Source organism: Mycteria americana, chromosome 7 (genome assembly GCF_035582795.1).
Source record: "Mycteria americana isolate JAX WOST 10 ecotype Jacksonville Zoo and Gardens chromosome 7, USCA_MyAme_1.0, whole genome shotgun sequence".
NCBI lineage: Eukaryota > Metazoa > Chordata > Aves > Ciconiiformes > Ciconiidae > Mycteria > Mycteria americana.
This window is the reverse complement of record NC_134371.1, coordinates 54,898,826-54,923,572: the sequence shown is the minus strand read 5'-3', so window position 1 is coordinate 54,923,572 and position 24,747 is coordinate 54,898,826. Positions and strand designations below refer to the sequence as shown.

The following is a 24,747-nucleotide window of genomic DNA, read 5'->3' as shown; positions in this document are numbered from 1 at the left end:
TACTAGCAGGGATAATAGACATCCGCACTCACCACCTCCCCTTCCAGCCTCCCCCCCGCCGTTTTTCAGAGGCAGGGGGCTGCAACAAGTGATACTTCTCAGTTGTCCTTACAGCTATGGGAAAAATAAAATAGTATCTGCAAGTGCCAGTTTCCCTTGCTTGGGCAATTCACATTATTTTCTCCTTGAAGGCTTTATTAGCAGTACATCAGCCACTGTTGTGTAAACAAAGAGTGTATTTTGGTACTTGGGAGGTTTTTTACTACTACCAGTTGGATAGGTATTTGAAACAGAAATCCTCTCCTAAAATGTGGCTAAAGATGGGAAGTACAGTTAGTCTGCTCTAACTTCACATGTATTTCAAATACGTATTTCCCGCATTTATAAAGCAGTGACTGAAATGTGATCTACAGGGCCTGTTCTAAACTTCATAATTCAGAATAGGATTTTGAACACAATAGTATATATAATAGAGATCTTTATTCAAATGTCATTGGCAAGTCTGTGTCATTATATATCAAGACTGAAGTTGGGTCCTCCAAAGGGCATTTTTTCTTAAAGTACTTTCCTGGGTTGCATATTTTTTATTTCGTATTCAGCATGAGGTGTCTGCTGCATTTAATAAAATAAAATGAAGGTCAAAGAAGATCACTAGTTTTCCCATAATGTGTCCCAGTAGATGACTGGAAAAAAGGTAGTGATTGAAATGGGTTGAGGATCCTCCATGCAGACTATATAGAAAATTTGTGTCATTTTTTAATTATAGGGAGGAATTTTAGTTTTAATTGTGTTTATTTCACTACGTATAGTCTTTCAGCTGTGTCACCCCAGTTTTAATTTCAAAAGTTTATACACGTTTTGTCATCTTTACCGCAGGGAGTTCCTGAAGTGAGTCAATAAGTGTTGCTCTTGCCTTGGTGGGCTGAATGTGAAGCTCATTGAGTCAGTGACCTAAACACTCGTGTGTCAAGTCCTAGCTCAGTAATGCACCAGTGCCCCATTAGGCTGTTGAGGGAAACTGACTGCTGAAGGTGCTTCTTTAAAATGGAGTAGTATAATGAAGCTCATTAATGCATTTTTCATTAGAACAGGAATATTGAGTGTCCAGGTTAAATTCTAAGGAATCTATCCTGCACTCGTTGAGGTTAATGACAAAGCTCCCGATGACATTAGTGATGCAGGATGAGAACTTAATTGGGGTAATTAAGATTCTGCTTACCTAAAATTCCCTATTATTTTCAAGTAGATAAAATATTACAAAATTACTACTATGAAGAGTTGCATAATGTTGGATCTCAACACATCCTTCAGAGATGACAGCATTTCAGTGGGAGATAATACTATTTCTGTATTTTGCGTTTGATTCATAAAGTACCCTTGTAATCTTCTAGAGGGCTGTGTTTGTGAAAACCATCGTCGTGGAAAAATAGGGTTTGTTTTGGTTTTGGAGATCAAAATTGTCTTTAAAGGTAACATGGGCCATACGTTGCTGAAACCCAGTAAGAATCTGGACTTCAAATTCATCAGTGGCAGAGACAGCAAAGGCACTGCAGTTCTACCGTGGGATTGTATAAATTGCAGAGAATAGCTTCATTAAATACAGCTTGCTTTGCGGTACTGGAGACTTACTAAAATCGCTGTTTGTACCAAAAGAAATGCAGCTTGCTTACTGAGTAGAATAGATAGGGTATCCAGCTTTAGTGCCTTCCAGGGAGTCTAAAGCCTCCATTATAAATGATTATGTCAGGATGCCTAATTTAAATAGTTACCCTAACACCTGCTCATTCCTGCCTCCTTTGGACACCCCTAACCTTCTCCTTCCCTCCTTGGCACCCCCGGCAGATTAACAGCTCCCTCCTCAATTACGCTGCCGTAACGGCTGCTTTGATCACGCTCGGAGCTCGCTCTGGAAATTATCTTGATTAATAAAACTCACCGCTGTAGAAGAAACAACAATGTAAACGGATCGGCGAGCGGAGGGACCCCGTGGGTGCGAGCAGAGGCTGGCAGCGGGCCGGGCAAGGCTGGCTTTGCTGCGCTGGGACAGCGAGGAGGTGGCAGCCCGGCGGGACCCGCAGCTCCCTCCCGACCCGGTGGTTAGATCGGGAGCCGTCCCCTCTGACTTGCAGAAGCCGTCCGCCTGTTTGTACACCTAAATAATGTATCAAGAGAACACGGCGCTTTTGGTAGGAAAGTGTCGTTTTAGGTGGTGTGGAAAAAAGTGGAGCAATCAGATCTTTTATACTTCACAGCTGCCTCCTCCTGAAATACTTGCTTTAGATATGTAGGGAAAGATTTTTTTAAAGAAAGAAAACTGTGAGCCGGTACAGTGAAGACTATGTAAAATGCATTAATTAGTGAGGAAATTACTTTACGTTCCACATCTGTAGTAGCGGTGCAGTACTTCTGTCTTGCTAGGTATTGAGCTTATACTTGAGCACCTAATGATGATTTTTTCCCTGGTCTGGTACGGAGCTTTCCTAGTCCTTTCCTTTATTATTGGTTGTATTAAGATCAATGAACAACTTTGGAAGCACAGTCTTTCAGCTATTGGATATGTGCTTCTAATTAGACGTAATGAGAAAATGCAAAGTTTTCCTTTCTGTGTTGTGTTACAGCGTGTATTCATCCCTTTTGTTACTTTCTAATGTAAATAGCATTAATTATGGAACTCCTATCACATAATTACGGAAAATGGTTTACTTTCTGTCTTAGTACTCAGAGATTCCAGGGATCCTGATTTTTCATTTATTTCATTTGAGCACTCATTAGCTGGTTCTCTAAAAGCTGGGAGCATTCTTGCATCCACATTGTGACAGTTGGGAGGACACACACAAATTCCATGATTAAAAACCAGAATCCAAATTCAGAAGCCCTGAATTTGAGTCCAGGTGGAATTTAGCTATTCTGTCACTTTATCTCCCTTGTCTTTAGTGTTTGCAATAAGGCATATGGATATGCAGTTCCTTCATAGGTGATTAACAGCAGTTTGACAGGGTAGCAGAGGTGTGTATTTCCTTTATTTACTCTGGAAGTAGTAACTGTTGCCATTCGTACTCCCTGCTGCCCAGGGAGCATGGTAGACCCACATACATTCCTTAGGACTTTTAAAATTACCTGTTTATTTATAAACAATTCAATAGTTATCCTTTCATGCAATTTATTATTCAGAGGATGCTCTCGAGTATCTACGTAGGATTATTCCATGATTCCCAGAATGTGCCAGAACCTTGAGTATGTTGTAAAAACTATGTATGGTATATCCCTCTCCTCTCTATAATAGTCTTTTAGAAATCCACAAATATTTTGTAGAAGGTAAGGTCAGGAAGAAAGCCTTTCACTCTGACGGGCATTTTCCGAGATTGCTTGCTACTCTTGTCTCATATCTATTTGTGGGAATATTTGAAGTGATGGCACATTTACCTTAAAGTACATTCATCACGTTGCTCTTCTCCTTGTTTTCAAAAGGTATGACTGTGTATTTTGGTTTAGCAGTTTCATCTGCGGGATCTTGAGCCTTTATGTTTCCAAGGGTTCTTCTTTCTACTCCCGCATCCTCAGAAATGTTTCAAAAGCTATACTGAATGACAAGGGGGATTGCTGTGCTATTTGCATACTCATAAGCACTCTTTAAGTGGCTTGCCATCATTAAAATTAACCACATAATTTTTCCACTGTAAATTATACTGTGACAATTGACTCTACCCCATCATTTTATTGAAACAAAAGAGAGTATATGAACTCCTACATTGTTGCTTGATTCTGTTTCTAATATATATATAATTCTGTTTTTAAACAAGAAAACACCCCCTTTGTAATTTTACAACTGTGATCTCAACTATTACCATGTGGTAGCAAACGTACAATATTTTTAATTAAATCTGTGATAATTTTTTAGCACTAGGCCCGTATTTGGTATTTTAAACTCTGGCACTTACAGAATGACATTTTGTTTAAAATGAGCCAGAATTATCAGGGTCCAATTTCTACATTTTAGTGAGATTAAATGTTTTGCTTTCTTAAACAGGTTAGGGTATAACCCATTTAAGAAGGCGATGTACACAGCACACCAAGGGTTATTATTGGCAACCAACGTGTCACCTGCTGGAGGGATTTAACTTTCACCAATGCACATATTCCCAAGGAGATGGTACATCTCTGCATGGTTTCTGTCAACCTCTGAGGTGACAAGGCTTTGGGTTTCTTAAAGATGGGAACAAAAGCATATTTCTTTTGTCAGCTGTTCACTCTGAATACTGCTGATGGAAATCACACCCCCTTTCTTCCTCTTCCCCTGCCCCTCCTCAACGCATGGTTTCCAATCAAAAATGATTGAGATAACTGGAAATATAAATTGTTGTCAAAATACATTTTTATAGAAAATAAAAGAATATTTATTTTTATTCTGCTACCAGCATCCTGTGCAGAGGAAATAATTCAACGGGAAATCCTGTTGACACAACATTTCTGACACATCAGCCTTTGTGTGTCTTGCCTCCCTGTTTCGGAGGTTGTTTCTGATTCAGAACCTTCTCCTTCCTGACAGGTGGTGTGCTCAGAGAGTTCACAGTTGGTAAACTGGAGATAACCTCCAGGAGGGGGATTTACAGAGGCCATGGGACTTATTTGCCTTGAGAAATTTTGAAGATGCAATGTATTTAACGGCAAGAAAGAAAAGGGTAGAGTGTTGTCTGCGAGCTGGCAGAGGATCAAGTGTGTATGATGTGAAGGAAAAAAGAAGGAGATTCTTGCAGCCTGAGAACAGACATCTGGCTGGCAAAAGAAAAGAAATATCATTGACAGATGAATACTGTTTCAAACTGGGATAATTTTAGATCAAGAGGGCAAAGTTTTGCTCTCATGCATACAGCTCCCAGTGAAAGGGATGGGAAAGGTGCATGCATATGAGAATAAAATTTGGTTCTAAGTGAGAACTGAACAACATGCATATTTTTACACTGGATATTTAGACTTTCATGTTTAGATCACATGGTTTCCATCTGCCATATGTAGGCATTGCTAAAATGCTGCCAGGAACCAGGCTCTGGTTTGGTGACTTTCATTAAAGGAATTAGTGGTTTCTATCCAGTTTCAGTGTGGCTGGATTCAAAGTGCAGAAGCCCATTTTCACAGTTTAGCATTAATTAGCACTCTTGTGGCAGCCTCAGCAGGGAGGTGAAGGATTAAATGGGCATGAAGACCGAACTATCTCTTTTCCCATAGTGGTGATTCCTTCAAAATAGGGTTGAGACATGATGGACTAATGTGGGGATGCGTGCATGGCTGCTGTCTGGCCTGTTCTTGCTCCGGATGGTTGAAGGACTTTGATCTGCAGGTCTGTCAATGTAGCACTCTTTTCTCTCCTGCTATTTAAAAAAAAATCCACAACAAAACCACAATTTTAAAAAACCCTTAATTCTCTTACCTTGAAGAGACATATTCTCGCCCTTCTGAATGAGGGGTGAGAGCTGTTTAGGAGAATTTAAATGAGATCCTTGCCAGCCGTACACAGGAGGGATCGGTGCTGTTACATTAAAAGGCAGAGATGCTGCTGCTCACTTCAGGTTTTGCTGAATCATTCAACAAGGTGCAGAAAGCAGGTAAGCCCTGACTCTTTTTTTGCTGAAGAGAGCCTCACAGGGATATTTTTGAGAATTGCATGGAGACTGGAAAACGTAAAAGGAAAATTGTAATAAGTTTCAGTGAACCTGGAAGGCAGGACCTGTCCTGGTGTGAGTCAGAGGGTGTAACTCAGCCTTCTGTCCTGAATTTCATTAATCAGGCATACCGTGCTTTATGTTTATGTACACTGAATAGTAAGTATATAATTACAGAAAATGACTTACTGTTACAGTTCTGCAGCTCACACTGAATCTTGAAAAACACTAAAATTTGACAGATTTTTAAAATTCTAAAATTATTAAGACTAAATTGCAATCTAATAAAAAGTAAAAATTACTGATAAAAATCCATCATTAGTTAGCTACTATTTCTAAAAGCTTTTTTTGATAGCAAATCATATTTCTATTTTGTGAGAGACAGGCTTCCAGATTTCAGCCAAGTAATTAAAACATGAAATGGTATGTCTGAGAAACTGAAGTCTAGAAACCAGTGTTAAAAATCACCCCTCACAGCTAATTTATTCAATGAAATAGTTGCCTTGCTTCAGTGTAATTTATGTGCACGTTTCAATGGTCAAGTCTGTTCTTGAGGACTTTGGGCCTCTTTGTCAAAGTTCACATAATGAACATACTTTCATGTACCTTGTTTTGAGTTAATCCCATTTTTATGAATGAGTTAAAAAACATGAGAAAGATGTCTCTTACCAGAAAATAGATTTCCGTCACTAAATAATCCCTTTTTTCTAGATGTCCCCTCCTTCCAGCATCTTAAATGAAAATAATGAGTATATACTTAAAATGGCAAAGAACACAGCTGTAGGAGAATATTTTTGAGATGATCGCTTCCTGCCTAATTTTACCCCGACCGAACAGTGGGGTTTTGTCTGCCGGGCGGCAGCGCGGGCTGGCTGTGCGCTGGCTGCTGGGTTTCCCTGAAAGAAGAGCTGAGTGCTGTGAACTCCAGACCTCTCTGCAGTATCAGAAGCTCTTACTGTGCCAATGTAATCTTTTAACAGACATGCTTGCCAGAATGACTTTTTTCCTTCAAAGATAGAATGAGAAAGCACAGTTGTCATTTAAATTGCCTCTATCTTTGTAGTAGTTGGTAGTGATCTGTTGACCAGGATTGGATAATTTAAAAGCTGTTTAACAAAATAACATGCTTGTCTGTGTGAAATATATACGGTGCTGAGAGATGGGGAGAAAAGTCTCCCTTGACAGAGTTCGTGGGATTCTTTAGAAACTGCAGGATGCTGAGGCTTTTCTGCGGAATTATAAAAGCTTTGCAGAGCCCATGTTGAGCATTTGCATGATTTTCAGATGGCGAAGTATGTTCAGCTGTCTCTGTGCACCCTCTGTGCGTGCACATACACACTTTGCTGGGAGAGGGAGACGATTCTCAGCACAGTTTTTGTCAGGCTTTGCATGTGTTGAACATATATTATTGAAATGCTGCCCAAGATGCATCACTTCATCTTGTGTAGAACTTGAATCATCATCATGTTGCATGATTTGGTAAAATAAAAGAGATTGTGAAAGAGACAACTGTAAACATTCTGTTTGAAAAGATGTGCTCTTTTCAAGAGACCTTTCTGTTAGAGCCAAATAACACAAGAAGCAGTATTTCCTTGCTTGCAGAGACATATATATTTATTTCTGCAAAGATTTGTTTTGGATTCTCAGTTCTTCCAGTATCTGCATTCTTTGAAATAATTTTATATTTCCATGTTGACTTTCTCTGTGCTTTAAGTTTTAATCAAAGGTTCCTTGCTTCTGATGTCGAGGAGTACTGATGTTAGCCTGTTTACATTCCACTGTTTTTCCTCTGTATGGGGTGAACATTCAAATGTGGTGGTGCCTTTTTGCTTTTATCTACCTAACTTAGCACGCTTTCTTATTATTGACAGCTCAAAAAGATGGTATGCTAGTGGGCGGGATTGCTGTGAATTATTAACTTTTCTTTGCACTTTGACAAATTTAGGTTATCTTTCTAAAGACAAATCATTCCTTACAAAGGAACCAAGACCATAAATGAGGCATTGCAAACTTATATGAAACAATTTTTAGCCAAATGTGCATTTAATGTGTTTCTGAAACATGGTTCTGAGTTACGTTTCTTTCATATGACTTGTATTTTTTCATTTCATAGACTAGACTATAAGAGGAAAGATTTTTGTTTGTGATGTTTCATTTAGGTTTTTTTCTCAATGTGTTTTTCTACATGGATTGATCAACAAAGCATTAAAGAATGTATATTACCACTGAAAATCCCCTCTACCTTTTTTTCTTAGAAATGTAATTTCACAAAAGCAGTTTATTTTGTTCTTCCAATAAAGAGCCTGCACTCTACTAATTTGTGAGCAGATAAACCAACTAATTTGTGAGCAGGAAATGTATGTTTGCCAGGAAGCTTCTCCATAATCAAAATGGTCAGCAGGACAGAAACCACGCTCTTTTTCTCATTAGGTATTAATCTTCTTGAATTTTTTAAAAAAACACACACACAGCACTGATTAATATATACAAACGCGAATGAATCAGAGACGGCATATGCTGCATTTGGTAATAGACGCTTACTTGAGTTAATGTTTATGTTGTGCTGGAAGTCCCAGCCCCGGCACCAGAAAGGTCTTTCCAGTCGGGAAGTGCTTTGCGTTCTGGGGCGGCAGACAGCAGGAGCGGTGTCATCCATGGCACAGTATGCCTTGAAGCAATTAGCAGGAAGAGGAGGAATGTTGATTTCAACTGCAGGAGGAGAGCCAAACAAAAGAGGTTTATGCAAGGTACAGTAAGGCAAGCAGCAGGTTGAACACAGGTTGGTTCATGAGGTTGGTTCATGAAAATATTCATGAGGAATTGCATCGGAGCTACAGAGTTACCAGTGAGAACAGTAATTATTGACAGAGCCACATACTTACGTCTAAAAAGCTCTGGAATGATGCAGAAGCAGGCAGTAGCATTCAGATGCCGGTCATTCAAACTTCCATCCTGTGGCAGTGCATCTGTTTATCAGGAATTATCTCCTGAATGTAAATGAATTTCAGTCCTAAGTCATTGCACCTGTTGCCAAGAGGTATTTATTCCAATCACTTGCCTAAAGCGCAGGGAGTTATTGCTTGACATTTTATAGCTCCAAAAAAAGCTGTCGTTTCAAAATCATTTGTTCAGAGAGGAGAAAATGGAGCAAAACAGTTCATTTTACCCTAAGCACTGCTATTTGGCAGTATTCACATTTGCACGGCACAAAGCTGCAATATTGATTTTTCACTCACAGGGCCTCCCACTAGTTCTTTCTTCGATTGTCAGGGTTGCAAGATGGATTGAATTACACTTTGCTTGTTGATATGCTTATTTTTTCTTTGTTGATAGGAAAAGATTACAAGTAAAGCTTCAGAATAAAGATCACAGCAGCTTTGTTAGTGGACTTCAAATTTATTTTATTCAGTTAAAATTGTTTCTGCGCCATAGAGACTCCTCAGAGCAGTCTCTGCACCTAATGCATGCTGCATTGTTTCGCTTTATTGCTTGCTGCTTTTACAGTGTAACACCTACCTCACAATCTCAGGTGTGTCCTCTGTTGCCTGTGAAGTGATCTAACGTTGCTCTAGTATTTTTAATGTTTGTCCTAATACAGAACTTCTCATGGATGCCTGCAGGGGGGAAAAACGCAGGATAAAACACATTCATAGTACTTACAGCAGTTGCCATAGATGATGAAATAAGGTTTGCAGGCAGCTAATCTCTGTAACAAACTGCGGAGGTCTTGTATTTGGATTCAAGGTATTTCCTAGCAGAAGTGGAGGCTGTGCTGCAGCATCTGCAGTGAGGGTTCAGTACTTGTCACAGGTAGCTGGGTGTGGGTTTGCCAGCCCTGGCCCCGTAACGACCCACGCGGCTGACCTGCTGCTGCGCGCACGCTGCGTGGGTAGCCACCGACACCTCAGCCGTTGTGCCCTGCACACCCCCGCCCCTCCCCGCTCTGCCCGCGTGCAAAAAATCCCCTTTGGACAGCCAAAGCTGCTGTTCCTCTCTGTGCTGACAGAAACCCCAAAGTGGGGCCGTGCACCCACGTGACAGCACGTGTGGGGCTCCCGTGGGAGGCAGGGAGGGAGCGAGGGAGGGGGCGGCCGGAGTCCCCCGGCCAGGCCATGGCAGGGCCGCGCGCCGGGGAAGCCCTGCTGAGGGCAGGAGATACAGGCACCGTTGCCGCCAGCTGGAGGGATGAGCTTCATGTGGACGGCATTAAATTTGACAGGAGCGGTAGGATGTCGGAATGGCAGCCACTGGCAGCATTATATTTGGTCTCACCGCAGCTGTCGTGATGGTAATTAATCAAAGGAGCTGCTGTATGCATGTGTGGTGGGGGTTTTGCGCGTACCCCTCTCTGTGCCCATTTCACGCCCTCACTGAGCCATGAGCAGCTTCTGTCTTCGTTGTATTAATTTGCTGCATGGGAGGAACCTCTAGGGTGTTAATGTGATGGATTTGTGCTTTAGCTCCTTCCAGCTTTCAGCTCATGATACTTCAGCAAGTCTCTAATAATAGTGTTTGCTCTTGCGCATGGTATGTGCAGCCAAACCGACGGCCAGGAGTGAATTTGAGATGGAACTGTGGTGCTTTCTACAGCAATATGGCTTCTTCCCTTATTAACAAATACTGAAACATACTGGCAGAGTAATGGTACCCGTTTCATGTAGGATGTGTCATGTAAAGGCAGGCCTGGTTGCTGTTCTCTGGCCTTCCCCTTCCCCTTGTGCCGGGGTGAATTCCTGCCCAGCCAAGGAGCTGGTCCTCTGAGACCTCATGGGTTCTTGAGCAGTAGAGAGAGGTTGGAGTCAGACCGGCCCTTCGCATTAGTTTACTACACGAGTCGGACAAAAGCTGGTGCTGGTGCAAAGGGGAAGGCAGGGCTGTGCAGGTAGAGGAGGGGTGGACGGGAAGATGGGTCTGGCTGCCAGGGAGCCACATCCTGACACTGGCATGATCATTATCAACAGCTCTTTTTTGCAGCCCTAACAGATAATCATCTTCATACGCTAGGAGTTTTAATCCACAGATCATTAATTCAGTAGAAAAAGTGACAGCCTCTGGTTCGTGTGAAAATTTACTATCAAGGGGTTATCTCAAGTTGTTCTTGATCTTTTTAGATCCTTGCTTCCTTGCCTCTTCTAACGCATCATACTTTTTAAGAAAAGTTTATTTTCTTTGCCTTCAAAACCGTAGAGCTCCAACTTTCCATACTTACTAGCTGTTTCTCTTTGCTGTCACAACTTGTCTCCAGCACCCTGCACTGAAATATTAATGGCCTTGTGCTACTGTATTAGGTTGACTTTTTTAAAAATAGGAAATACCTGTGATTCTGTTGAAAATTTAGAAAGGATTTACTATTTTAAAGAAAAAGGTATTTAACACTGGCATGTTACCCAACTTGTCTTCCAAAAGACAGTAATGCACATCTTTTGTAAGAAACAGAAATAATCTGTTTAATAATAATACACTAGAAGCTGTGTACAAGAAAGTGTAGTATACAGCTAGAGTTGATTTTTGACGCAATATATTTTTTGTGTAAAGAAATGTCTGTAAAAGGCAAAACATCTGGATGAATATCTGGACCATTGTTTTGTTCCTAAAGCATTTGATACTGCTTCATTACTCTTAGAGAAGTTACCTATTTTTAGGAATTCTGTCATGCAGAAAAACATGTTAAAAATGAGAATTCCTTGAAACACATATGTAATTTTTGGGAGGGACAGGGAGATTTTATACAGTATACAGCTGCGGTTTGCTGTACTGATCATTTATATTTTTGTTCAAAATCTTATCTGTCTGTGGTTTAATTTATGTAAAAGGCACAGTAAGGAGCAGTGAAGTTCAACTAGGTAAAGTATCGGCATGTATATTGGATCCAGTGGCACAGACACGTCCATGCTGGGGACATAGAATAGCTAAGCAAAAGAAACAAACTCTTCCTGGAGAAAGGAAGATACAAATTAAGAAAGACTAATGAAGTTGGAACTATGGCTTTGGTTTTTTGTTTTTGTTCTTTTTTTGTTGTTTTTTGTTTTTTTTTTTAAATCACTTCTGCATTTGCAAATCCTGCCTGCTGTGCTGCTTCCCACTTTCAGACACAGCCTGTCTGACTGCGCCCGAAGAGGGGAGAAAGAAGCAGAGAGAAAAGAGGTGGGAATGGGAACGTGCAATGTAGCCGTGCAGACAGGCGCCACTGTCTGCCCTGGCAAGGGTTAGAAGTGAAGAAGAATTTCCTCCTTTCCCAGATTAAAGACACAGCAGCAGTGGTGTAGGGATGTGACAGTTTCATGAAAGATGCTTCACTTAACATGGTACCAGGTCAAACTGTTTAAAAGTGCACTTCTTTTAGCACACTGATGAGACTTAGTGCCTATGTGACAGAAATAGTCCAATGCAATATATCCTTTAGGCTCAATCCCTTTTTCTTTTCTTTTTTTTAGGTTTCAGCCGAGCAGCGCTACCGTTTGGTTTGGTTAGGAGGGAGCTCTCCTGCGAAGGCTACTCCATTGACCTTCGGTGTCCAGGAAGTGACGTTATTATGATAGAAAGCGCTAACTATGGACGGACAGACGACAAGATTTGTGATGCTGACCCTTTCCAGATGGAGAACACAGAATGCTTCCTTCCAGATGCCTACAAAATTATGACACAAAGGTAAAAATACATATATCATTTTCAGGACTGAAGAGGAAAAATGCCTGAATTAATACGGTAAGAGATATATACTATAGGAAATGCCGAGTTATAGTTGCCAGTTTGCTATTGAGGTAGTATTATTTCTACCTAGTAATATTAGAAGAAAATACAAATTACCAGTTGCAGTTAGAGGTTTTTTTTTAATTCCGTGAGCAAAAGCTAAAAAGCAGGAAGACAACTGCGAGGAGAATGGAACAATTCAATTATTTGGAGATTCCCTGTCTCCTTGTCTTTTAGGTGGTCAAACAGCACTCAAAATGTGTCCAAATGACTGCTGCGTTTTTCAGTAACTTCTACATTCCCTGGCAAAATTACACATTTCCTATGAATGCAGTTGCCGTAGTTCCCACCTATAAAATGCATCCAGTGGAAAATACCAGAATGATTAAATACCAGGATGATTATATGGCATTATACATGTGTGTACAGAAGCATATATGCATATAAGCACAAGTTACATTATGTCTTAGTGGCAGTGATTGTCATTCAGAGAAGACAATCAGTCAGAAGAGCCAATAAAAGCAGTTTTAGTACAAAAGGTGCATCAGAACTAAGATTCACAGAAATGCCTGTGCTATAGGCCACATACAGGCAGCAGTCACCTAGTACCAACAACTGTGGAAATGTCAGCCCAAATCAGTCACTGGCATTGTTACTGGCTTAAACTACAAGCCTGAATAAGTTCAGGATTGGTGAGGAGGTTTCCTCCCAGTGCGTTTTCCCTAGGGTGAGGAATCTGAACAAAAAGGGGATGGGAATAACCTGGGATCTTTCTGGTGCATGTACACAGATGTGTCAAATGAAACACAGAAGTTGTCCTGCATGCATGAAACACAGAAGCTGTCCTCCATTTACTGTGTTCTGTTTGAACATGGTAGCACTCAGTAACATATAGTCACATCTTAAAAATAATCTTCCATTTTGATTTCCCAGTTCACTCAAGTTGTCGTGAGTGTGACTTTTACAATTTTTTATCATTTTTGTGTGAATACATGGATGTTCTCTGCTTCTGTAGTCAAATATTTGGGCTAGATCTCAGGCTTCCATTCAAATGCTGGAGGTAAATTAAGGATATCAGGCCTTTTATTCTTGTTCTGTGTTCAACCTGTGACTTGTTCTGTGATCAGTAAGGGAAAGGCTCCATTGGTACGCTAGTAAAAAGGTAATATAACTTCTTTAAATCATGTTTGAATTATCTTTTTGTGGTTCTAGTTCGTTGTTGTTAATTAGATCAAGCCAGATTTCCATTGAGACGCAGCAGCAGTGTCATCATCCTCTAATCTGTCAACTCCCTTTGAAACCACCTTCAATTGCTTTTGTAAATGTAGTGCCTCTCTGTAGACTTCCTTGTTGTGTAAAATGCATGTTGTGTTTTGATCAAAGTCCTCCTTATGTTCACTGCAAATATACAGATTACGGTAGTCAGAGACAAATACAGAGGCAAAATCTTGCTTAAAGTGACATCAAACTGTTACTGGAAAGCTGAAATTTCAATCCTCCCCTTTCAATTAATCAACTGTAAGTTTATGATAGCAGAGAGTATTTTTGAACTTCCCCAATCTTCCACTCTTACCGATTTTTCAACAGATTAAAATGAAGTTGTGATCACATGTATGACATTGGTTCAGAATATCTATGCTCAGAGAGAGTTTTTCATTTTTGTTCTTTTTTTTTTGTCTGAACAAATGGCAAAGATCCTTTGACACTGCTTTCTATTTTTGTCTGGCATTTTTAGTAATTTGGAAGTTTGCTTTTGTAGTTTCCTTTCTCAGATCCTGTCATTAAGTAGAAAAGCTGTCTCTTGCCTTGTTTAATCTTTTCTCAGAATTGCTCAATTTGTGCTATATTGCAAGCATAGAAGAACTTTGCAAATTTCTTATGAAATATTAAAAGTCCTTGTATCTCATTTATCTATAACTGCATTGGTGATCATAATTTTTTGTTGTCTAAGGCAAACTGTTTTTTGGTACTCAGCACATGTCCTTGATCTGATATCTAGAAGTATCACATCAGCTGTATTTTGATGGCAGCAATTGCATAGAAAAATCTCACCTGAAGGACTAAGAGACTCATTGGGTTTTGTTTTTTTGGTTTTTTGTTTTTTGTTTTTTTTTTTTTTTTTTTTAAACTGAGTAGAAAAAAACAATCTGTTAGAACATTTGATCACAGGAAAACTTTTCTCCCATACCTCTAGAAATAAGCAGCAATAGTTTCTACGTTGCTACTTAAAACCTTACGGTGTTTACTTTTAAGGACTAATGACATGTTTTTATCACTTTATCCAGCAGTGTTTTTACCACTCCGTTCGACCAGTCAATTCAGTTTAGACCTGCAGTTAAATGTAGTTCCACGACAATTATTAAATACTCATCGTTCATTTGCAACATTACTCCACAGCTTTTGCACAGCAGCTACATTTACTGCAGTTACAATGCGAAAACTCTAGCTTAATGATATCAATACTGTGAAATCTGAAGATTGAAAAATAAGATGTTTCCAGTTTAACACAAAGCCATGTAATCACATGCCCTGCTCCCCTTCCAGAGGATTTGAGATACTAGCACACAAACTTTGCCAGTGTCCACTGATGCATCAGCTCCTCTTTCTCAGAACAAGCTGCTACTTAATCTTTTCTCCCTCCCTTTTCTTTCTTTTCTGCAGTTCTCAAAAGATTTTTAACTTAATGCTTTCCTAGGAAGCCTGACTAGAACACTAATGACCTCATTGCTTTGCTTTTACCTTTGTAAAGTAGTTATTAAATTTTTAGTCCCTGATTGAAATTACATCCCAATTATTCTAGAATAAAGTCTTTCAGATGTATTTAGATTCCGTGTAAACTTCAGACTGGCACAGTTAAAATTAAAGCTTTGAAGAAAGAGACTAGACCTTTAGAAAATCCCTCTCCCCTTTCACACTTCTCTGATAATTAACCCCAGCGTTTGCATACAGTCAAGTTTGAGAGATCCTAGCATGCGCTGAAGTTGAGTATAGAAATGAGTTTATTTCTAGAATATTTGGTGAGGGAGTGGCAGAGGACCCACGTTTCAGGCAGTTAGATCTTAAAGTAGTCAAACTCCTTGGTGCTCCGTTGTCCTTTAGCAGGGACAAATCTCCTCTGTTTCCTCTTCGTTTAAAAAGAAATTAAATGAAGAGGGAAGCAGAAGATGCAAAGCAGCCTGAGGAAATTGCTCTAGTTGCTCGCTCATAAAGTGTGTTTGTGCAGCTGTAGCTAGAAACTGTCACGAGACTTTGAAGCTGATAAGGCTTGACTAGTACTGCTGTTTATAGGCACAGCAGAGATTTGAAAATTAACACGGTAAAATTTACTTACGACCTAGTCTTAAGTCCACTTCCATTGTAAGCGGATTGCAGGTGGATTGGGTCAGTTATATTCAAACCGCCTGTGCTTTAGGGGGACTTTCTGCCTCCAGTGTCAACTTCAAAGCCCCACTCTGCAACTGCAGGTGGATGGGCCATGGGTTTTTGTTAGGACAGGCACTAAGAGTTACATAGATACCACATAGTGCTTGGATTTCTGTTTTATTAGGTTAAAATAATAACAGATACTTAAAAGTACTTGTAAATACATACTTAAAATACATTTCAAAGGCATATTGTGTATGTAATTTTATAGTGGAACAAGAAGCTGGTAAGATGTGTTTTTGCATGCTGGGACTTTTCTCCTCTGAATTAAAAATGGGCTTTTTTTTAGTAGGAATCATTTTTCCTAGTCCTAAACTTTTTGTTTAGGAAAAGTTCCCAATTATTTTAAAGATTAGACACCATAACTATCTTTGTGATTCCAGTACAGTGCAATTAGATTTTTTTTTTTGCCTGTGTATTTAAATAAATACTTGAGTAGTGTGGCAGATAATAATTTAGAATAATATAATATTAAATCTTAAGAAATCCAGTATTAAAAAAATGTCAGGTCCATTCCAATCTGTACACCTTATTTTTTTAGTAATTTACAGTTACAGCTATTGATGGGGCTTGTAGAAAATTAATGTTTTGTATTTAAAGAAAATATAGCCTATTAACTCTGAATCTATGGAATCATTTACTTAGATGCAAAATTCAAGCATTTAATGTTGACAGCCAAATTAATGTTAACTTTTGAAAGAAAACATTGTTTCCCTCCTAATAAAGGCTAAAATACCTTGAATTTTTAAATAGGAACTTCTGATCTGTGTTCTGATACTGAGAGCATAGTTATGATCATTAAAAAGAGGAAAAATTCAAAATGTTTAAAACTACAGACTTCGCAGACCATGCAAATGTCCACATTAAAAAATATAATCTCACAGTTGGTATATTCAGTTTATTTTTGATCTGCAACAGAAAGGAGGGTACATCAATCCTGCACTGAAATGGCCTTGAAATTCTATTTTCATCTACAATTTATACTGTAATTGTAGCTTTATGTGATCTTTGCATTCTTACTGAACATATTTAATCGGTATCATTTTGCTTTTTAAATATGCACAAGCAAAGGAAACCTCAATATAATACGTAAGCATAAATGTAAAAATATGTTAGGTATAATAGATGAACTTAGGAACTGTAATTTTTTTAAATACCCTTCCCTTTTAAAACATTGCTGCAGAAAATTTAAAGGATTGAAAGAGGAATAAATCCTCTTCAGCAGTGAGTGTTTTTTCGGTTGCACGTATCCTGTCCTATCTATAGGACATGCAACACATGTACCTTCAGTTACCACGTCCGTCATGACAGCAGTGAAGAGTTCATGCTTGGGTTTTTGTTACCATGAACTTTTCTCACATGGCAATACTCTTAACCTGTTACGTCCATCATCTCTCTGCAAGACAGCTGCGCTTAAATGGAGGCTTTTTAAAATGGAAGTGAAGTGCCTCCTGCCCCACAGAGTGATCAAGGGAAAGATGAAGGAAGCAGCGTATCCATTCCTTCTCCTGAGACTTTATCTTTTTCTTAATCCTTCCCAACGGGAGAGTGGGAGAATGGAGATGTTAATTCTTTTCCACCTATTCACATGTCCAACAAATACGTCATTTTGAAAAGTCCTATATATAAATGAGTGAGACATTTTTGAAAGAAAACAAAATGAGTTCTCCTCTGAAGAAGACACATCTCTCAAGCCCTCCGTCTTGTTCCTGCTTGTCAGGTCTGCAGAGGAAACATTGTCATACCGTATTAGTGTCCTTTCAAGTGAAAACAAGTTTGGTCTGCTCCATAATATGAGTGTATAAAGAAAATCTTCCACTGGACTCCAGGCTTGGATGGATAGTGGGTAAATCTCCTGTGACTGATTAATCTCACTCATCGGAGTGAAAAGGTCTAGCCAAAAGCAAACCTCATACAGGGTGTCTTTGCTGGCAGAAGGCAAAACCTTCTGTGGGATCACTGCAGAGCTGAATTCGAGCCTTTACAAGACTTCCACAAAGAAGCATTTTAGTGCCTCAAAAATAGCTTCCTCAGACAGGGCCCACGGTTGATTCTGTGTTTAAACTGGAGCACGCTTCAGATTTGCATTTCTTAATGTGACTTAAAACAGTTTTCACAGGCAGGATTTTATCCTCTGCCATTCACAAATGACTGTGATTGTGGTAATGGCGCACTTTACTTCGGGGGTCTCCAGGCTTAGACAAGGGCTCTGCTGACCCCTGCTGCTATTCTTGCTTTTTCCTTTGCTTTTCCTTCTGCAGATGAAGATTGCCTCCTTTTGCCAAAGGTATTATGTAGTGAAAAGTGTCTCAGAAAAGAGAGATACCTTGCCTTTTTCTACTTTCTGGTCATTAAGAGCTTGCATATCTGTCCTTTTTGTGTCAGGGAAGTACATGTGTTGATGATAGGATAGAACAGGCTGATGTGGATAAGGTACGTTCTTGGAATTTATGCACATCAGAGTTGCTGTGGTACTGATGCTTATCTCCTGTACGAGGTCCTTCTTTCGCTTTGGCGTGCCAGCGGTTTCTGTTTCAGCTGGCTGACAACTTCTTCACAAAACATTTACCATACAAGATTAGCAACATTAGATATCTTTTTTAAGCATCCTTTAAAAATGAAGGCTTCTACTCATCTGAAACAGACACAGATCTTAGTACGGCAGTCATTCCCATGAGTGTTTTGATGTAGCAGAAGCTTAAAATGCTCTTTATTTTTAAACTAAGCTTTTCACAATACCAGGCCATGGCCCGACTTATTTTTTTGTTTTGTTTTGTTTTCTATGTGTTAGTCACAAGACTTAGTTATGACTCAAATGTAAAGAAAAAAGCAGAAATACACATAGCCTATTTTCTTGAACTCGGCATAATCACAGAGCCTAGAATATTCATGAAGCATACCGTAGTCCTTGGCTTTATTTCAGAAAAAAACAGTAACACCCATGACTGAGAAGAACCTTATCTGGCATTGCGCATTTTCACTATCATTAATTCTTAATATGAAAGTAGTAGGTCTAGTTTACTTGTTAAAAATAGGAGGTTTTATTAATGGGGTTGTTCCATCTTGGCATTACTTAGTAAATTAAATACAAATCCTCATATTATGAGATTCTGAGCAGTCAGGCAAGGTGAAATAGCTGTCAGTGGTGCTTGATCATCTTTTTGCGGTGTGTTCTCTTATTATTTTCTGCAGAAGAAATTATATTACACATGTGCAAGCACATAACACACGCGCGTTGCTGTAATCACAGCATTGGACAAGCTACAAAGGAAACAACAAAAGGATCGTTGATACCAACTAATGACATTTAAAATTTAGATTTAGTTTACTTCAAAAAAGATTGGATTCGTTATTTTACCAGGGTGTAGCTTGGTATTTCATTCAGTGTTTTCATATATTGAAGTTGTTTTCTTGCCTTTCTATTGGCAAAACCACCTATCAAATTCACAGAATCACAGAATCACAGAATCGTTTAGGTTGGAAAAGACCTTTAAGATCATCGAGTCCAACTGTAAACCTAACACTACCAAGACCACCGCTATACCATGTCCCTAAGCACCTCATCCAAACGTCCTTTAAATACCTCCAGGGATGGCGACTCAACCACTTCCCTGGGCAGCCTGTTCCAATGCTTGACAACCCTTTCGGTGAAGTAAAATTTCCTAATATCCAGTCTAAACCTCCCCTGGCGCAACTTGAGGCCATTTCCTCTTGTCCTATCACTTGTTACCTGGGAGAAGAGACCGACCCCCACCTTGCTACAGCCTCCTTTCAGGCAGTTGTAGAGAGCGATAAGGTCTCCCCTCAGCCTCCTTTTCTCCAGGCTAAACAACCCCAGTTCCCTCAGCCGCTCCTCATCAGACTTGTGCTCTAGACCCTTCACCAGCTTTGTTGCCCTTCTCTGGACACGCTCCAGCACCTCAATGTCCTTCTTGTAGTGAGGGGCCCAAAACTGAACACAGTATTCGAGGTGCAGCCTCACCAGTGCCGAGTACAGGGGGATGAATCACTTCCCTAGTCCTGCTGGCCACACTATTTCTAATACAAGCCAGGATGCTATTGGCCTTCTTGGCCACCTGGGCACACTGCTGGCTCATATTCAGCTGGCTATTGACCAACACCCCCAGGTCCTTCTCTGCCAGGCAGCTTTCCAGCCACTCTTCCCCAAGCCTGTAGCGTTGCATGGGGTTGCTGTGGCCCAAGTGCAGGGCCCAAGTGCAGGACCCGGCACTTAGCCTTGTTGAACCCCATACAATTGACCTTGGCCCATCAATCCAGCCTGTCCAGGTCCCTGGAGCCTTCCTACCCTCAAGCAGATCAACACTCCCACACAACTTGGTGTCATCTGCAAGCTTACTGAGGGTGCACTCGATCCCTTTGCCCAGATCATTGATAAAGATGTTAAACAGAACTGGCCCCAGCACAGAGCCCTGGGGAACACCGCTTGTGACCGGCCGCCAACTGGAGTAAACTCCATTCACCACCACTCTTTGGGCCCAGGCATCCAGCCAGTTTTTTACCCAGCGAAGAGTATACCCGTCCAAGCCATGAGCAGCCAGTTTCTCCAGGGGAATGCTGTGGGAAACAGTGTCAAAGGCTTTACTAAAGTCTAGGTAGACAACATCCACAGCATTTCCCTCATCCACTAGGCGGGTCACCTTGTCATAGAAGGAGATCAGGTTGGTCAAGCAGGACCTGGCAGCATTCTTCTTAAGTCAGTGTATATCTTATCTGGCAGGATGGTATATATGCATTCATCAGTCCTTGCTGTTCATGGGTGAAATAAGTATAAATAACTATATATACATACACATAAATTTTTAAGTATTATATGCTGTTTCTCGTATATTTGAGCATCATACAAAATACATGCTTCAGTCTGTGATTTTTTTTTGGGGGGGTCTGGTTTCTGAAATGGGCTCTACTAGGTGTGCATACTGTTTAGCCTATGTAATTACCTCTCTTGGTAATTTCGTAATGTTTTTGAGAACTTGACTGAGACAACGTTGCTTAACCTTCAACATCTTTCAGTTGCATGTTGTGTTCTCTTGGATGAATTTGTGTGAATTTTATATAGTTTTCGAATTTCTAGTCTAGCCAAGATAAGTTCCTGGTTTAGTTGCACTCAGAATTTTATTATTAAAAAGTTGTGATTTACGTATATATTACTGTGCCAAATTTAGTTCGTATAGAATAATACTGTAATAATTGAAGCCTATTAATTCCTCCCACCCCAATATATCCTTTATAATACTTAGCCAAAACAGCTACATTATCTGATAAGTTGATTTAGGACTTTATACATGTGTTCATATAGCCATTTATCTCAACCCTTGCTGAGGAGACCTTTATTAAGCTGTGATGACTGCTGAATATGAAATGTAACCAAGATTATTTTTTTATTCAAATATAATTTAAATATTCATCAAAGAGGAGTTATGCTTGAAACTGACAGAGACTATTAACATCAAAAAATATAATTAACTGCACTGGGTATCATGAAGCAGAGTTAGCCAAATAGCCGAGAGGTCTAATTGCTCTAGAGTCTGAGAAGCAATAGTTTTATTTTATACTGTTGCTGTGGAATTAATAGTGATGTGGTTTCCTTTGCGAGGCAATTAAAAGCTGCCTCTTAAGGTTCATTGCATTATAGGAAATCCGTTGAATATCACTTAGTAAACAGAAGTGACATGGAAAAGGTACATGAAGATGGCAGAGCAGGGTATAGATCATAAATTAGGACAGATTAATATGAATTAAATATATGTAAGTAAATGATGAGTACTTTTTAGTGTTATAAAGTCAGCGGTAGTGATGAAAGTGAAAAGTTTTCATTAGTAACACAAAGGAAATAGAATTTAAAGATTATTACAGTGAAGCTGTTTAATTCAGAGGAAAGGAATAGAAGAGTAACTTGGGTTTAAAAATTAAAAAGTAGCTACAGAGTAGTATAGAATTGAGCAGATCTCATATTCTGGAAATTTCCTTCTGCCACAGAATAATCTCCTACTTATAATAAAAAGAACCTTCTGACCTTTGTGGCTCAATTAAGCTTTTTAGTTGAATTCAACAAGAAAAAACTTCTTTATTGAATCCCATAGATTCTGCCTGTGCCCAGGCTATACAGTCTAAAAAGGGGTGGCCATATTCATGGCATTTTGACATTAATGAGGTTGCTGAAATGGAAAAGTTTAAGGATCAAAGATACAAGCAATAACAGTATTTTACAGCTTTTCTTTTTTTTCTCTCTAATAATAAAATTGCAGTCTAATTGCTTAATAAATGGGCCATCATTACTGAAAGACTTAGATAATTCCCCGCTTTGCATTTTATTTTCTACATATTGCAGAACAATAATTAGAAGAAATGCTATGGCCACAAATGAAAGAGGTCTTTATTTTTTTCTTTCATATAATAACGGTGAATGAAAGGAGTTTGCATGCATGTTCTTTAATTTGGTATGATAGTCAACTTCTATGTTTTTTAAGAAGCAATCTTAAAAACTAGTGTCATACTGGTAAAATAAAATCAAACAAAATAATTAAACTAGAATTCCTGTTTTATATAAAGATTGGCTGCCTGTTCCATACATTATTTAGCATGCTTACCCTGTTTATATCAGTGACATAAGAGTGCGTGCTACTTTCTCAGAAGAGTACTGTCTTTGCCGCTTCACAGCACAGTGCCTTGTACTCCCAGGCTCACACATGGTGTTAGCAGATATTTAAAGCACTTCAGCCTAACATTTTATAGGTCATGATGAACTGAGCCTATAAAACAAGTTACTGCAATGAAGTTAATGCAGTCTTAAGAGTGTTACATAGACGGAATACTCAGTATTCAGTATATTTTTAGCCTGCTGTAGACACTTCAATGGGGAGGAAAGGTTCTTATCATGTAGAATTTTTCCATGTCAAACCTGCTTTATAATATACTTGCAGTGCAGAATCTTTACTACAGATTTACTATTGAAAGCTGTATTTTTTTTCAGGTTTTCACTATAATACGGTAGCTATCAGAACCTTTGAATTTCAGTTTCTTCTAGCACGCGTGTGCACGCACACACACACGCACCACCCCCCACCACCAGGTCCTGTGACATTTTTAAAAGAAACTAGGTAGCAGAATCATTTCATTGAGGAAGCTACCCTGACCCAAGTCATATAGTTGAACACCTTACTGGAAGAAGTCTTACTACTTCTTAATGACACTGGGCTGTATAACGTTTCATATGGCAAGATATGTATTTTGTCGTTGTATTTGCAAAGGCATCTATGCTCCTTTCTTAGTAGTAATCTGTGATCTTTGACCTTACTGTTCATTGCTTCTCAGATATCTTGCTTCTTGTGATATATATCTATATGATGAAGGAGCAATTTTGAAATGTATTTAATACACACATTTTTCCAGCACTGTAAAATTGTCATTTCACCATAACTCAGATTTTGTACACCTTTTCCTCTGCCTATTTAATACATTAACTTAGGCAGAGTTGTAAGTGTAACAATAACGTGGCAGTTCTGAACCCATAACCTTTCCCTGTTTACTGAATTTCTTAATAGCATTGAACTCAACTGTACTATTACACTTGTGAAGCTGTAGGTGTTTTCTCATCTAGGATGTAGTAGCACTGATATTGCCTTCAGTATATTATTCTGGTGCCAGCATCACCGGTGGGTATGAAAAACATCATTTACTTTGTATATTTAGCTTTCTTAGATAATTTTGCTGCCTTTGTGACAGAGATACAGCAAAAGAACACCTCCTGGAGTAGCATTCAAAACAGGAGCACTTTGGGTAATGTGCTGTAGACAGAACACATATGAGTTAGTGCTCAGTTATCATGCATGCCATCAGCAATGCCTTGTTGCTTTCTTATCAGTCACTTCCTGCTGTCAGCCCAGTGCTTATTTCAATAGAAAAGGATTTGCATCAAATGTAATACAGTATTATGTATGGCTAACATGGGGTTTTTAATTGTGCAGGCACATGAGACTCCTTCAGTGGTAGACAGTTTGATAAAAGGATTAGATGATGAATATTTTTGACACAATTAAAGATTATCTGTGCATTGACAAGAGTAAAGCCAGTGAATTTTCTGATGTGTTTTTACAGAGCTTGAATCTGCTTGACTTGCATAAAAACCAACCGCAAAATACGCAGGATTTTTGCAGATGTAAAAACAAGCAAACAAAAGCAGCCCCCTAAACTTTGTTGGGCTTAAAACTGGAAGTTCCCGGAATCAGAAAGTCCACAGCTCAAATCAGTAACTTAATCCCTTAACTTCAAATTGCAAAGAAGAGAGTGGGATTGTGCTTTCCGAGTTAGAGCAGAAGGAAACTTTTGCAGGGGAAGTCCTATACCTGGAAGCCCTGCAAGCTTTCCAGATGATAATTAGATCCAGACATCACTGTGGGTAATGAATAACAGTGCTTTTGTGACAGGCATGCCTCTCAGAAGAAAAGAAAGTATTTGTAGTGAGGAGTCTCAGACACATTTTAATAGGAAATGACACCACTGTTACAGAGTTGGTTAAAGACCTACCAAGGGACAGCACTTCTGGAAAAAATCAGCAGATGAAATAAGAAAAGTTGTAATTTTATTATTAGTTATCAGTTAAATATATATAACTTTAAAGCCATGAAATCTGCATTAAGAATGATGAGAAAAAGGTCCATACCATCTTGCTAGCAGATTGCGCTTTTATAAATCTCGTAAAATAACCAAGTTGTCTTTTGGCCTCTTGCTCAGCATTTTGCTTCGAGTTCTGTTGAGCCGTAGAAATGAGTCACTCCATAGCCCTGTGGAATTGGTAGATATGCAGCAGTGGGCACATGGCCTCTGTTGATGAAAATTATAACCCAAAAAGGGGATATTCCCCGAGGCAAGTTTACAAAAAACAATTTATTCTTTTTCACCCTGTAAAACTCATCTTACATGCAGGATCTCTTGCATTATTACAAACTCTAATCCTCTG

General features: G+C 39.3%; 1 protein-coding gene across 8 annotated transcripts in view; it reads left to right on the top strand.

Annotated features, from left to right (window-relative positions):
* ADGRL2 (adhesion G protein-coupled receptor L2) overlaps positions 1–24,747 on the top strand; it is a 163,169-nt gene that overhangs the window by 76,848 nt on the left and 61,574 nt on the right. For all 8 annotated transcript variants that reach the window (XM_075508502.1, XM_075508504.1, XM_075508503.1 and 5 more), the window contains exon 3: positions 12,092–12,305. In XM_075508502.1, the coding sequence (XP_075364617.1) occupies positions 12,092–12,305 (214 nt within the window). The remainder of the gene's footprint in view (positions 1–12,091; positions 12,306–24,747) is intronic.